General features: G+C 37.8%; 1 protein-coding gene across 1 annotated transcript in view; it reads left to right on the top strand.

Moving 5' to 3' along the window:
- The window catches only part of enpp1 (ectonucleotide pyrophosphatase/phosphodiesterase 1), an 84,426-nt gene that overhangs the window by 21,839 nt on the left and 47,563 nt on the right, over positions 1-15,024 (top strand). The window contains exons 4-8 of the mRNA XM_036561113.1: positions 997-1,122; positions 3,112-3,172; positions 6,889-6,986; positions 8,252-8,331; positions 9,578-9,697. Of these exons, the coding sequence (XP_036417006.1) occupies positions 997-1,122; positions 3,112-3,172; positions 6,889-6,986; positions 8,252-8,331; positions 9,578-9,697 (485 nt within the window). The remainder of the gene's footprint in view (positions 1-996; positions 1,123-3,111; positions 3,173-6,888; positions 6,987-8,251; positions 8,332-9,577; positions 9,698-15,024) is intronic.

Below are 15,024 nucleotides of genomic sequence, written 5' to 3'. Positions count from 1 at the left end.
GGAAATTATTATTGTGGAAACATCTCTATTTTCTGTTGCAAGCAATGTTTTCAATCTTCTCTTGTTTTTTTTATGATTTTGTTTGCAAGACAGATCAATGCTGAATTCCTGCAAGTTTTGTTGAGGTACAGATCCACACTTTAAATGAAAAAGGTTTAAAAAAAATCAGGGTCTTTTAAATGCCCGCTCCTGGGTCGCAAAGTGACAAATTTCCCTTGTAGGACTAATAAAATACATAACAGTCATGAGACCTGTTTGCATGGGATTAGTTTTCCATTGGGAAGGTGGAGTAATGCTAGTTTTCCACAGGATGTCTGTAATGTTAATGACCAATTCACACAGCATAACAAGTCTCGGTATAAATGTGGCCACTCCATCTACACACAGCCTTTACCCCAGAAAACATTTAATTTGGCTGTTATTTCATTTACTCTAACTATGTACTTTGCTGTCTTAAGTGAATGCACTGTGTCATTAACATCACCATTAGAGAATTCACAGCCAATAGTCAACTTCACTGCATGAAATCAAACTATTCTGTTCTTCTGTAATTTTTACGTTTCACATGTGAGGTAGGACAGTAACGTTACATATCTGCTTGATTTTTGCCAAAGAGAACGAAAGGACACACTTCTTTAAGTGCCTCTATACATAAAACCTCTGTTGTCACAGGACATAATAGCATTTTACAGATTTGTCAATTTGTACAGGACTAATATAACCTGGGTATTTCCTTAAACTGTCAATTTCTTCACCTTGGCTTGTCAGGCAACTTGAAATACACTAAAAATAAGTGGGTATACGCATAAAGCTATGATTAGAAGTCAGTATGCACAAACAGCTTGCTGAAAAAGTGTACAGCATGCATATGCCCTGAGATTTGGTTCAAGACTATATAAGCTAATGTTGATTTTACCTTTTTCTGAGATGGTTTTCCTTTCAGCTTTTACTCATGTTTTTCCCACATTCATTACTCTGACATCATTTTTCCACCAGGTCAACTATGGACTTGCTCCAAACTCCGCTGCGGGGAGGTTAGCTTGCCCTATAGTCTTTGCTCGTGTGCTGCAGACTGCAGTGAAAAAGGCAACTGCTGTGCAAACTACAAGAGTGTATGTGAAGGTGAGGATGTTATTCAGATAATTATTTAGGCTGAATCATAGTTTGAGTGACATTCACTTTCACTTGGGAATTTCTCACCATCTCCGTCTCTTGGCTGAATGCCAAAACTACCATAATGTAAGTGTGTTACCGGGACTGTTAATAAGAAAAAAGAAACCTCGGGAAATTCATGGGCAAGGACCATCAGTTGACCATTTAGGGGTGCCTTCTTCCTTTCAGAATGTTATTTGTTCACTTGTTTGTGACTTACCAGCAAAAAAACAAAACACTTAAAAGGAATGACCTTAAGTGGACCTTAATTAAGCCAGATCTGGGCTCTTAATGCTTTATTTAAACTACAGATAGAGTTGGTTACAGTATAAGTGAATCAGGCTCACTACCATGGCTACCATAGCTCTGCTGCCCATAAACAGAGTCATGCAACAACTATTCTGGGAGAAAGACCACACCTAAAACTTGTCCCATCTCGCTACTCCCCATCTACCATTCTCGGTGATATATTTTTGTTGCGTGGCACCGCATTGTGCTGCCCCCTGATAAAGCACTTGAGGTCATTTAGAATCATCCCTGCCACTCTAGACTTGTGGGCCTCTGAGGAATAACACAGACACGCATCACCAACCTCTTTAACTCAAAACACAGTGTTTAAATGATCGTTTCATTTGTTGAAGAAAAAACATTTTGCAGCACCTTTGCTATCTGTGTGAAAAAGTAATTGCCCCCTAAATTTCACTGGTTGTGCCACATTTAGCAACAACAACTGCAACTGCAACCTAATGTTTCCTATAGCTGGAGATCAAGTTTCACATTTCTGGCCCACTCTTCTTTGCGGAATTGCTTTAACTTAGCCACATTTGAATGGCTTTCAAACATGAGGTGTCCGTTTAAGGTCCTCCTACAGCAGCTCAGTGAGGTCAGAACCTTCACTAGGCCACTCCAGAACCTTTATTTTGGTTCTTTTGAGCCATTTAGAGGTGGACTGGCTCTTGTGTTTCGTATTGTCGTCTTGCTGCATAACCTAGTTACTCTGGATCTTCGGATCATGAGCAGATGGCCGGACATTCTCCTACAGAACTTCATGGACCAACACTACCACCACTGTTTGGTATGATGTTCTTATTGTGAAATGCTCTGTTAGCTTTACACTAGTTGCCTTCCGAAAAAAGTTGCACTTTTGACCCATCAGTCCACAGAAGATTGTTCTATAAAAGCTTGGGAATCATTAATATGTTTTAGACAAATGTTCTTCTTGGTTAGCAGTGATTTTCACCTTGCAGGGCTTTCATGGATACTATTTTTGCCCTCTTTCGAATGGTGAAATCATTATCGCTAACCTTATCTGAGCCACGTGAGGGACTGTGGTAGGCTGGCCACAGAAGATTCACTTCTGTGCCAAGTTTTCTTCATTTGGAGATAATGACTCTGTGGTTTGCTGGAATTCCAGAGCCTTAGAAATGGCTTTGTAATCCTTCCCAGACTGATATACTTCCTTTCTTACCTTTCCAATCACTGTGTGCTGCTTGTCGAGACCTTTTAGCCCAAGTGTTAGGGGATAAGATTTACAAGGGCTGGCAGTAATCAATCCTTGGTATGTCTAGTTTAATTGATCCCAATTGTCAGATAAATGGTTGCTTGAGTAACTAAGAAGGCAGTTACTTTTTCACACAAGTCACACCAAGTAGTGTTGAATAACTTTTTTCCTTCAATGAGATGATCATTTAAAAACGATATTTTGTGTTTACTCAGGTTGTCTTTTGTTTGAAGATCTGAAAGAATTAAGTGTGACAAAGATGAAAAACAGAAGACATCAGAAGGGGGCAAATACTTCATGATACTGTACAGACCGACGCCTCATTGTGCATTGCGTCTTTATCGAGGGTGCTGATACCTCTAAAGGGCACTGAATTATGTTGGCTATTTTGCTTTTTTCACTTAAGCCCATGACTAATTCAGCACTAAGCTTAGCAATGACCTTTTTTATTTTTATAGGACAAAAGTCATGGCTTGAAGAGGAATGTGTGGATATCAAGACACCACAATGTCCTGCAGGGTAATATGATACGGTTGATCAAGTTTAGTATGCATGCAAATTGTATGTAAATGCCTGTGCCCTGATTGTTATATTTACACTTATGTTACTTTTAATGTGTCTCTGCACTAATTTATCTAAACTCTTAGGGATTATAGACAGTGACCACACTGATTTCTGTGGTCTCAAAAAAAAATGAAAGTTCCTAAATGGTTCTTGGCTCAGACGCTTGGATGAATGTAATTTGTACTACTATGCAAAACTACAAACCACCCTTTCATTTATTTCATTTCCAGTGAAAACAGCAATTAAGTACGTTATTCATTTTTCAGCCTCAGAAAAAATCAGAAAGTAGATATTTAATAGAAAATTACAGAGAAGCATTACTATTTAAATATAACACTTTTCAGTATTTAGCATGTCCACCCTTTACCTTTACTACAGCTTTTTTTTTAAAGAGAGTTCAGTCTTATAAGTTTATTACATTTTCTGTTTCTAACAATCCAAGCAAGTGTAAGTTTATAAAGGGTGGCCTCTGACTTTTAAACAGTACTGCATTTAAATGTTAAATATTGGCTTTGTGGAAACATTTTACATTAACTACATACACATAAAAGATTCATTGCATATTCTTAAACTGTACATTTCATTACAATTACCGTTTAGAAAAATTCATTAAATGTATTTGTGAACGAGTAGTGATGATTAAAAAATATGTCCAATGATGCTCACTATGTACTGTGTAATAGCCTAGAATACTAACCACATGGTAGGGCTACTCAAAAGATATCCATATTACGTGTTTATGTTCGTAAAAGAACTCAGAATTGATGCAGAATCTTCAGAAAACGCAATGTTGGTCAAGTATAAGAGATAACAGGTTGACATCTGCGTTAGCAAGGATATGGGCTGATATGAATCACAGGACCGAGGCTCTTTGATCCTTTGGAGTGTAGGCCTGGCGTAAAGTCTTTTGCTTTGGGCTATTAGTAGGAATGTTTAGAGATCCAAAAAATGAATTGAGTCAAAACATTATGACCGCTTACAGATGGAGCAAACGACACTGATGATCTCAGAAGAGTAGGGCATCTCAACGTCTGGAATATATTAGATGTTAATCAAACAGTCAGCATGTAGTCAACATGAAGCCATAATGCAGGTAACTGTATTTCAACAGATAAGACAGATTACAAGTACATATTAATTAAAATTTATACAATTTTAAGCACTTGGAGGATGGGGTGGTGATGGGATCAGATGCTGGGGATTGCTAGGGTGGGGACAGAATTTCATCCCCATGCAGCTTTCTGCATCTGAAGTGGTTAATGCCTCTAAAAGCTACATCACAGAAAGCTATTATGTGAAATGCCTATAAATACCTGAATACCTGAGAATACCTGAGAGTTTGTTTATGATATTTTTAAAATAGAAGATTGAAGATTTTGGCATATATATGTACTTTAAAAAATCGGTTTATGGTGCAGGGATACATGCAGGTTGGTACATGTAAAGTAGTCCCAAAGAAATTGTGTATGTACTCTATTGCCATTGTCAGCCTATCATATAAAAACTCAGAGGCACATGTAGGTTCACTGGTGGTTTTGGACATCTGGTTCCTATCAGCACCACTGTAAAGAAATCTGAGTCTGTAAATTTCTCCACAATGCACCATTTCACATCAAACCACTCTGAATGACTTTCTTTACATTACAATCACCACATTATACACAATTAACCCCTTAGGATTTAGAGTTAACCCCTTAAACCCTTAAAAAGTTTTATTACACACTTAGTATTGTTAGATCCTGTATTTTTGGGCTTATGCAGACTTTTGTATATTTAGTTTAGATATTTGAACTTAGGAAAGTCTGCTATATTGTAATTCTAACAGCCCCATCAACCATTTGGAAATTTGCCATTTGTCCTTATATCACAGGTTCTTAAGTCTACAAGTCTACATCAGGGTCATTTTCTCTCTAGTGGCTAACCGTATCTACTGCGAAGTTCCCGAGAAATTGCGATCTAATAACATGTAATAAGTCTGGGATTTTAAGAGGTTAAGGTATCTAATGTAAATGCCTTACTGGTGCTTTCATTACTCTACTGCTAACACTAAGGCGTGTGCAGTTAGTTCACTGTGTATTCTTTGTTTCATGCCAAGATAATTACAGGATGTAAGCTGTTTGTTTGTGTGCCTGTTTAAAAATATTAGTCTACCATATGTTGCTCCTTTCATGAAAAGGGAAGATTGTGTGCGACCTTTTTGTCTATGAGTGTGGAAAATACCTAAATTAAATGCTTGTTTGCTTGACAAAAAAACCTTTATTTCTGTTTTATAAAGAAAAGAGAACACAATGGATACAGTGGAAAATTTTACCAGGGTGGCATTGTGAGTATGCGAGCACGGTTGTGGGGCGCTGGGAGGTTGTACCGTTGTTCTGCAAATTGCCATTAGCAAAACAATTCTCCTCTTAAAGGTGCAAGCACCCTCCCCACAGCAAGGTGAAAGACAAGGACATGGCAGAAATTTTGGAATGGCATCTGGGGTGGCCAGTCAGATTTCAGCAGGGCACATGCCACCTGCCACCCTTTTAAAACCGCACCTGAATACAAGCGTCTTAATTACTGCTCTAGACAAAACCTAAGGTCCTATAAAAACTTCCATACCCAATTTCCAGTTATCCAAAAAGCCATTTAAATGATTGAATGACTTAATAAAATGAACATACTACTTAAAATAATGTTAAAATGTGTAAAGTAGGGGCTGCTGAGGCAGACGAGGGGACAAGATACAGGTGCGAGCATCCTTTTACAGTCTTTATTATGAACATCCAGAGAGTATGCAGGAACATAAATGATGTGCGGACCATGAATAAAACAGAAAACAAGATAATACAGAGACCTAAACTAAGAAAAACAGTGAACATTCATTCTAGATAAATACAAGCAGTGAAAACCAAGCACTATTAACACAAAATCAAACAGAAAAATGAACACGAGTGTAAACACAAAAATTAACTTGAACATGAACTTGAAACGGAGAACTATAAGCACAGAACTGAAGACACTAACAAAGAGCAGGGGAGAACGAACTGGGCCTAAGAACAAAGAGCACACGTATATAAGAGTAATTCTGGCCGAGGAACAAGAGAAACAGTGGGGTATATACACAAACACACAAGACAAAGGACAGCTCAGCACATTTTACAAGGGCGGAGCCAGAAACAAGAAACAGGTGTGGGTTGAAGACAGAGCAGGACAGGGGGGGAGCTACTACAGCAACACAAGCACATGGACTAGAAAACAAAGACACATGGCAGACCTAAACAAAGGCACATAGTACAGGAAAACAAGGAAACAAAGGCAGAAACAAAGAAAGACACGGACAAGGCACAGCAGGACGTTACAAAATGATGGCAAATCAGCCAATCAGATTTTAGAGTCAGAATTTTCAGTTTTATAAATATCATTAGATAATAGTGACAAAGTAATTTACACTTTTGATCAGTAATTTTACAAAGAAAAGAAGACAAAGCAGTATTTCACTTTTTGAGAGTTGGATTATAAAAATGGTATCATATAGGAGTGAGCAATATCATAATATTTATTGCCATCATGATAAATTACATCACAGTATTGTTTTCTAAGCATACCATAAATATTATCAGTACAAATCAGCATCATCAGTAAAAATAATTAGGAGGGTGAAGCAGTGATGCTTTTCTTTGTTTTGACAGCTTTTCCAAACCGCCACTAATCCTGATATCTCTGGACGGCTTCAGAGCGGGATACCTGGAATCCTATAGCGGCCTTCTTCCAACCATCAAAAAATTAAGTAAGTTGTTGTTGTTGATTGATTGTGTCTCAGAGGTTTTGCTGAAATCATTTTACCTAGTTCTAGATTAGTCTGCACTGTTAATGGAGATTCTCCACTTAAAATCTTTTTCAATTGTAGTCTAAGACTAAGCTTTATCTAAACACAGTTGGCTGGAACTGTTCTAGTTCTCAATATACATTGATGAGCCAAAACATTATGAGTTGAAGCAAATATTGTTGATTATCTCATAATAACGGCGCATGACAAGGTCTGGGATACATTAGATGGTAAGCAAGCGATCGGGTCTCATAATTGATAGTGGGCTCCAGGAGAAACTGGCAGTCTTGAAGAGCTGAGTGATTTTGACTGTGATGAAATCATCATGGACAGAAGACTGTGAACATCTCCGAAATGGCAAGGCTTGTGGGGGGCTCCCAGTATCTACCGACAGTGGTCCGAGGAGAGACAAACCACAAACTGGCGACTATGTGTTGGGCACCAAAGGCTGACTGATGCGTGAAGTCAACAAAGTCTATCCTGACAAAAACTTTACTGTGTCACAAGTCACAGACATTTTTAAATGGTTGAGGAAGGAATGTGTCACTACATTTACAGCCTGCCACATATGGGGCTGACTAGGAGTGTCCATGCTTGTACCTGTGCGCCATCAAAAGCACCTACAAAGGGCATACCTGCTTCGGAACTGGACCTTGGAGCAACGGAAGAAGGTCTGACAAGTCCCGTTTTCTTTTACATCAGATGGACAGCTGGATACATATGCACCACTTACCTGAGGAAGTGATGGCACTGGGATACACTGTGAGAAGAAGAGGAGGGAGAGTGATGCTGTGATCAGTGTTCTGTTGGGAAACCCCAAGTCCGGGCGTTCATGTGGACGTCACTTTCACACCTGCCACCTACCTAAACACTGTTGCGAACCAGTGGGATTCCCCAATTGCAGTGGCCTCTTTCAGGAGGATAATGCGACCTGCCACACTGCTGACATGGATGGATGGATGGATGGATGGATGGATGGATAGATAGATAGACTTTGCAGCTTACAGGACTTAAAGGATCTGCTGCTACTGTCTTGCTGCCAGATACCACAGGGCACCTTCAGAGGTATTGTAGAGACCTCAGCAAGTTGGAATTGTTTGACCAACAGCATGTTAGGCATAATATTTTGGCTTATTGGGTTAAAGTCTAAAGCTGAGAATGACTTTATTAACTGTGATTGTATTATATAAGTTTAGTAAGTTTTTTCTACACTTTTACGCTTTCAGGAACATGTGGAACTTCTACAGCATACATGCGCCCTGCCTATCCTACAAAGACCTTCCCCAATCATTACACCATTGTAACAGTAAGTATATGGTAGAGAATAGCTTGAATGTTGCTTAGGACTGTCCACATTTGTCCATCTGGAACTTTTATCTCTTACATGAGAATTGGGCTCTGATTAGAATGCCCTTGATTTTAGTGCTGTTGTGCATTAAGAAGTTGTGGCGTATTCATATTCTAATCACTTCCGAGTTGCTAGTGATGTATTCCAAGGTGCCATTTGTCGGTCCAATTCTCAGTGAACTTATCTTAACACTTTCTTTCTTTCTTTCTTAACACTTGAACCTGTTGTGTGGCCCTGAGCAAAACAAGCATAACAGATAAGTATCTCCAAAATGGCAACTTTTCAGGAGAGGGCCCTCTTTACTTTAAATGTAAGTTAATGTAAAAAGACTTTATTCCAAGCCATTTTGGAATTTTGGAGCATTTCGATTGGTCCATTTATCATGAAATTTATGAAATTTTCACACTATGTAAAAGGCATCTGGTGTGCTCAAATGGTGCAGAAACCAAAAATAGAAAACAAATAGAAAATAAATTGAAAAGTTTTTTTTTTTGGACAGCAATGATATTCTGCCTATTTTTATTTGTCCTCTGTATCATTATATGTCTCTTTTCTTACTTGCTATAGGAAGTCCACTTAAGTGAAATTTAGCTTATCAACTCTTATCTCACTTGCCATTTATTTACTTTTTGTTTACTTTTTCCTGTAATTTCATTGTCCGACGCAAGTCCAGGAAGTTGGGATCCCTTTCTGAGCCTTGGAACTTCCAAAGTTTGTCCTTTTATCACTAGGGAGTTCTCCTTTGTCAGGAAGGAAGGAATGTTTTCCACCATGAGCTTTATCATACTTCTCCCATAACAAACGAAAACCAGACTAGTTGGGCGTAATTGATGTTTTTTTAAGCTTTTCCAGGAATTGTGGTCAAAACACATTCAGTCAGAGTTAGCCACGGCAAATCCATCATCAGAAACCAAGAATGAGACTGAGAAGGTCAAAACAGGAGAACACGACCACAGAATACAGACTAGAACACAAGAATACAAGGAATTCGACAAAACTTGGAAAGTGACTGATATGATGTAATGCTAACAACAATGATATTGAACCAGCTTTATAAAGAACAGAAGAACTGTATAAAGACACACACCCCAACATCAAAGACAATATTGTGGACTGTTACAAGGGACTGGAGCAAAGCCAAGGCCAGAAAGCTCAAGCCAGGATGAGCAGTCTAAATAGTAGTCTTTTGTGATATTGTTCACAGGGTCTGTATCCAGAGTCACATGGAATTGTGGACAATAAGATGTATGATGTTACCCGCAACGCCAGCTTCAGTTTGAAAAGTGATGAGAAGTTTAACCCCACTTGGTACCAGGGTGAACCAGTAAGTATATGTGAAAAAACCAGTAAATATATGAGAATGGGAAGTCTTATATGTTTACTATTGCTGTAGCATATTGTAGTAACATTAATAATAGTAATAACTTTATTCATAGACCACTTTTCATATCAGTGGCAGCTCAAAGTGCTTAGATGAAGTTGAACAACAATAGAAGAAACTCTGTTCAATTCTCTTCCACTGAGTTGTCTGCGTAATTCAATCTTTAAGATGTAAACAATGTCATTCAGAATTGTTCTAGAGGAACTTACCAGCTCAGATTTTCTTTACAGTGATGGTGACAGGAACCAGGGGTCAGAATATCTACAACACAAATTTTATTTACTATCCAAAACTGCCAGTGATGTCGCATGTGTCTTCTGAGTTTTATATGTAATGTTGATATTGGAAATATCGTAGTAAATCTGAAGTTTTGTTTTATTTTGCCTTACAACAACCTGCATGCACCTGTCCGCAATGAATGGACTTTAAAAATTACTTTCAAGGCAAAAACCTTTTCTCGAAACCAGACATCAGGCAACGTATTTTCAATGTCATATAATAACTGTGAAGGAACTTTTAGAGACATTAAACTCTTCTGGTTCCTATCACCACCACTGTAAACAATTCTTACACTGTAAGCTTCTCTAAAACTGAGCATTTTGCATCAAGCCACTCTGACTTAGTTGACATCTTATTGATATTATTATGCATACGTATTCAAATAAACAGAAATTTCCATTTAAATTTAAAATTAAATGGAATTTCCATTTAAAGATGTTCTTTGGTCCCACGTTCTAATGTCTCTAATAACTCTGTAATTACACATCAACAATGCATACAACAGCTATGTAGCTACTGGTGATATATTTACTGTTACAGATAGATTACAGTAGTACAGCTTATGTAAATACAACACAAAAAACACATATGAATCAGTTTTTACTCTTTTAATTACACGAGTGTATGTTGATTTTTGTAACAGCACATTGTCTCTTATGTAATTACATGTGTAATAGGGTGAACTGCTGATTTTCCAACCAGTGTACACTGCATCTGGACAGGAAATGCCACCTTCCCTAACATTTAGCTAGCTGTGGTAGTGTGCTTGTGTTGTGACATGGTAACCAAAGTCCTGCCTTTAAACCATTCTGTAATGTGGCGGTTTTTACAGCAACAGCAGATGTCCAAATGTGTAAAACGTGCACTTTAAAATAAGTGGACAGTTCCATTGTAGTTGTTATGTAGATACAATGAAATTACAGAATGGTAATCCAGACATTTATTTTGGGGTAGTGTAATACATATCTGTCGATTGATTACATAAATATGTAATTTTACGTATATGTCCAACTGCTGTCCATCTAATTACACACCACCTGTAAGAGCCAGAAAAATATTTTTGGAAAAGAACAGAAGTTCACCCTATTACACGTGTAAATACAGGAGTGAAAACTAAAGTTGATACGTGTGTATTTACATATGCTGTACTACTGTGAGCCATCCACAACTGTGGATACTTAGCCAGTAGTTATGTTGTTGCATGTATTGTTAATGTGTAACTACACAGTTATTAAAGACATTTAATATGAAGTGGGGCCTGTTCTTCTATTATTGTTATTGTTCAGCACCAGCAATATAAAAAAATTAAAGTTAAAGCAGCACTGTACACTAAAATATGGTGTGAGTCTGCTGTGAGTCAGGCTATAAAGCCTATAATAATGATTCAAAAGTCAGAGGCACCAGGTCGGATTTGGCAGGAGTTTTTCAGAACACAGCATACATGTTTATTGTTTAAAGTCACATGTGCAGGCTCAAAAACAAGGTCTGGCTTGATGTTTCAGTCTCAATTGAAACTCAACATTATACATTACATAGTGGAGCTGTTCATTTACATCATCTGAGGCAATAACAGATCAAATGTTAGTCCATCTGTTTCGCTGCATACTTTGTTAGCCCCTTTTTACAGTCAGGACCACCACAGAGCAGGTATTATTTGGGTGGTGGATCATTCTCAGCACTGCAGTGACTCTGCCCTGGTAGTGGTGTGTTAGTGTGTGTTGGTATGAGTGGATCAGACACAGCAGTGTCCATTATTGTCCAATCTATTAAACACTCCTACCTTGTAAGTTCACCTTGTAATCAGAGACAGTAGCTCATCTGTTGCTGCACAGTTTGTGTTAGTCGTCCTCTAGTCCTTCATCAGTGGTCACATTACACTGCCTACAAGGCGCTGTTAGCTGGATGCTTTTGATTGGTGGACCATTGTCAGTCCACTGAGGTGGTTAAAAGCTCCAACCACCCAAATAATACCTGCTTTGTGCTGGTCCTGACCACTGAAGAACAGGGTAGGGGTCTAATAAAGTATGCAGAGTAACAGATGGACTACAGTCTGGACTAAAGTGTACCTATATGGTAAGTGGAGCTGATAAAATGGACAAAAAGTATAGATTCAAGGAGATGTACTGTGTGGACAGGAGTGAACAGTACATTTTGACACTTTAACAATGTTTACATACTATGTTAAACATCTTTATTAAAAAAAACAAGGAAATAAATATTGACAATGTTAAAATATTTAGAACATTAGCTCAGTAAATTCAGAGAAACAAAAAACTGTTGCTTTGTTACTGTTTTTGTTTTGTATTCGAGCACTCTAAATTTGAAATGCTAGTATTACTATGCTGTTAACACTAAAAGGCCAGACCGAAGTTTTATTACACACTTCTATAACCTAAGAATAGCTTAATTAGTTTGCACTGAAATCAGTTACTCAATAATATGCCTTAGTTCGTAAACAGCCTGGGATTTTAAGGGGTTAAAGTGCAGTGTTTGCTTTAATTGAAGTGCAGTTACATATGTTTTGGAGGAATTAGTAACCTTACTTCCAGGGAATTGTACATAAATAGCAACTGTCTTTTTAGTTCTTGTTGGCCAACTTTTGTTCATACGTAAGAGAGCTAAGCAGATGTCTACAGCCAATTCCAGATGTGGCATTTGCCACTGGAATGTATTGCTCGAGGTTCATGGCATTGGCATAGCCAAAGCATGTATCAAAATCAAATGTTTGGAAGAACACACTTTTGAAGACAAAACTCTCTGGAATGTAGGTGCTGATGTGTCATGAAGTGGTGAGAAGCACTAGAGGCCTTACAGTATGATATTATACACCTACTATAATACTTGAGCCTTGCAAAAGCACTATTATCTTGTGGACTAAGAAAACAATGTGGTGTCCTGTTAGCTTACCAGTGAGCTCAGTGTACATTTAAAACAGCACTGATGGAGAAAAAAGAACACAGTAAAATATGGTGTGTGTGTGTGTGTGTGCAGTGGGTAAAGTGTGTTAAGCCTGAAATAATCGTTTAGAGGTTCCAGGATTGATTTGGCAAGAGTTTTTCACACCACGTCAAACATCTTTACATATTAACATCACATGTACAGACTGATGACAATTGTAAATCATTCAGCTTCACCAATTTTGACTGAGTTCTTATCGAATACTTTTACAACACACTCGCAAAAGTCAGATTAATCTGCTCAACCGACATTACACAAACGTTCTTCAGCGCATTGTGTGAAATTACATATTTCCACCAGAGAGGTCTCAAAATCCCCAAATCCTACATAATGTTGTTTTAAAGCATAAATAATTAATTAATACATTTTTGTGCACAGCCTGAAGTGGCATGAATGGCATTTTTTTTTGCCTTAATGCGACACAGATCTGGTTTCTCCAGAGCTGTGTGAACACACAAATCTGATCTTTTCAAATCAGATCTCAGCCACTTTCATACATGGCCCTTGATCAGACACAAATGCGACCTTAATGAGAATGCTTAGATCGGAATTCATGTGTTTTTTTGTTTTTTTTTCGCTATGCATGCACTGTTATTCAGCGTTAATGAATGAAAGTGGTGCAAAAGCAATGCATCTGACCCTTTTTCATCTTTGTCTTGCTCTAATAATGATCAGGTGAGAGCTGCTCAGAGCAAATTATAATCAATCATAAAGTGTTGTTTTGCTGGTTGGTTGGTTTGTTGTTAATGATGAGTTGTTTCAGGAAGTTTTTTTCACATTAATGACACATTTGAGTCAATTATCTATACAAATATGAACCATTGAGTCAGAAAAATCAGATCTGAGCAAAAAATCAGAACTTAGCAATGAGGCATGTAGTGTGAATGTAGAGGCTGATATTAGGCCTCTGTACATTTATACTTTTTCCCATAAATGTCACAATACAGTGAACATATACTACAGGTATGTGCAAAAGTTTGGGCACCCCTGATCAAATGACGTTTTGTTGATTTTCTAGCTGAAGGTTAAGGTTTATTTGCTGACATGTTGGAGGGGGAGGAAATAAAACAAAATGTGGCATATACAAAGCTTATGGCAAATTTTTAATATGCTGTTTTCTGTTTTGTTTTTTCCCAATATGTTAAATTCAGCTAACTAACCTTTGCAGGGCTATATTTAATTTTGTTTACTGTAGAGGATGTGTTAATGTATTTACACTGACCAGGGGGTATTCAAACAGCTTTATGTTGTGTTCATTTTTTCCCACCCTTTCTATAAAGTGAAGAAAACCCCAAATGAAAGTTTTTCCACAAGATGCAAAGTGCTGGTAAAAAAGGACAGAAAAAGGTTAGCTTTTTGACATCAGAGCTCAATCTTCATGGTGGTTCTCAATGATGATTGATCCCGCTTCCCCACCCTAGCCTAGGTCTTCATTTACGCATAGATTTGTATGAGATTATAAGATGAGGAAAAGGAAATGTGCTGTAGGTCTTGTGCCCCCTGTTCTTGTAATAAACCAAGAGGCCTGCTAGCGTTCTAATTTTGGCTTTGGGTTTTTAATTAGCTATGCCACCACAGAGGATTTGATATCCAGCTGATGTTCACTCAAACATCTGGTTTTCATTTAGGCAATACAACATAAGAAGGAGTATGGTTATGGTGAATAATATCACACATGATGTGGTTGCAGTAAATCGCCCATGATGTTATTTATGATGACACCCAGCCTCAAGTGTGTTGCTTTTATACAAGAGCATAGCAAAACAAAAAGAAAAAATAAGGGAAAGAAGCTCTGAACATTGTTCAACATCAGTTTTTTATTATTGGCAGTTTCTTTCCTCAAAGAATCCAAAGACAGAAATGTGTACAATTTGTAGTTAGTAATACATACAATACAAAAAATCAATGAATAAATCCTGAAGAAATGAAGAGAGAAACATAACGAGTATATATGTTTCCAGACACATGTACTGCGTGATACAGCTAAGCAATTGACTTCCATGCGCTCGGTGGCATGTATAGAACTGCTTAGC

The sequence above is a fragment of the Colossoma macropomum genome, unplaced genomic scaffold (assembly GCF_904425465.1).
Source record: "Colossoma macropomum unplaced genomic scaffold, Colossoma_macropomum, whole genome shotgun sequence".
Taxonomy (NCBI): Eukaryota; Metazoa; Chordata; class Actinopteri; order Characiformes; family Serrasalmidae; genus Colossoma; species Colossoma macropomum.
The sequence above is the reverse complement of the archived record's forward strand: the minus strand, read 5'-3'. Positions and strand labels throughout refer to the sequence as shown.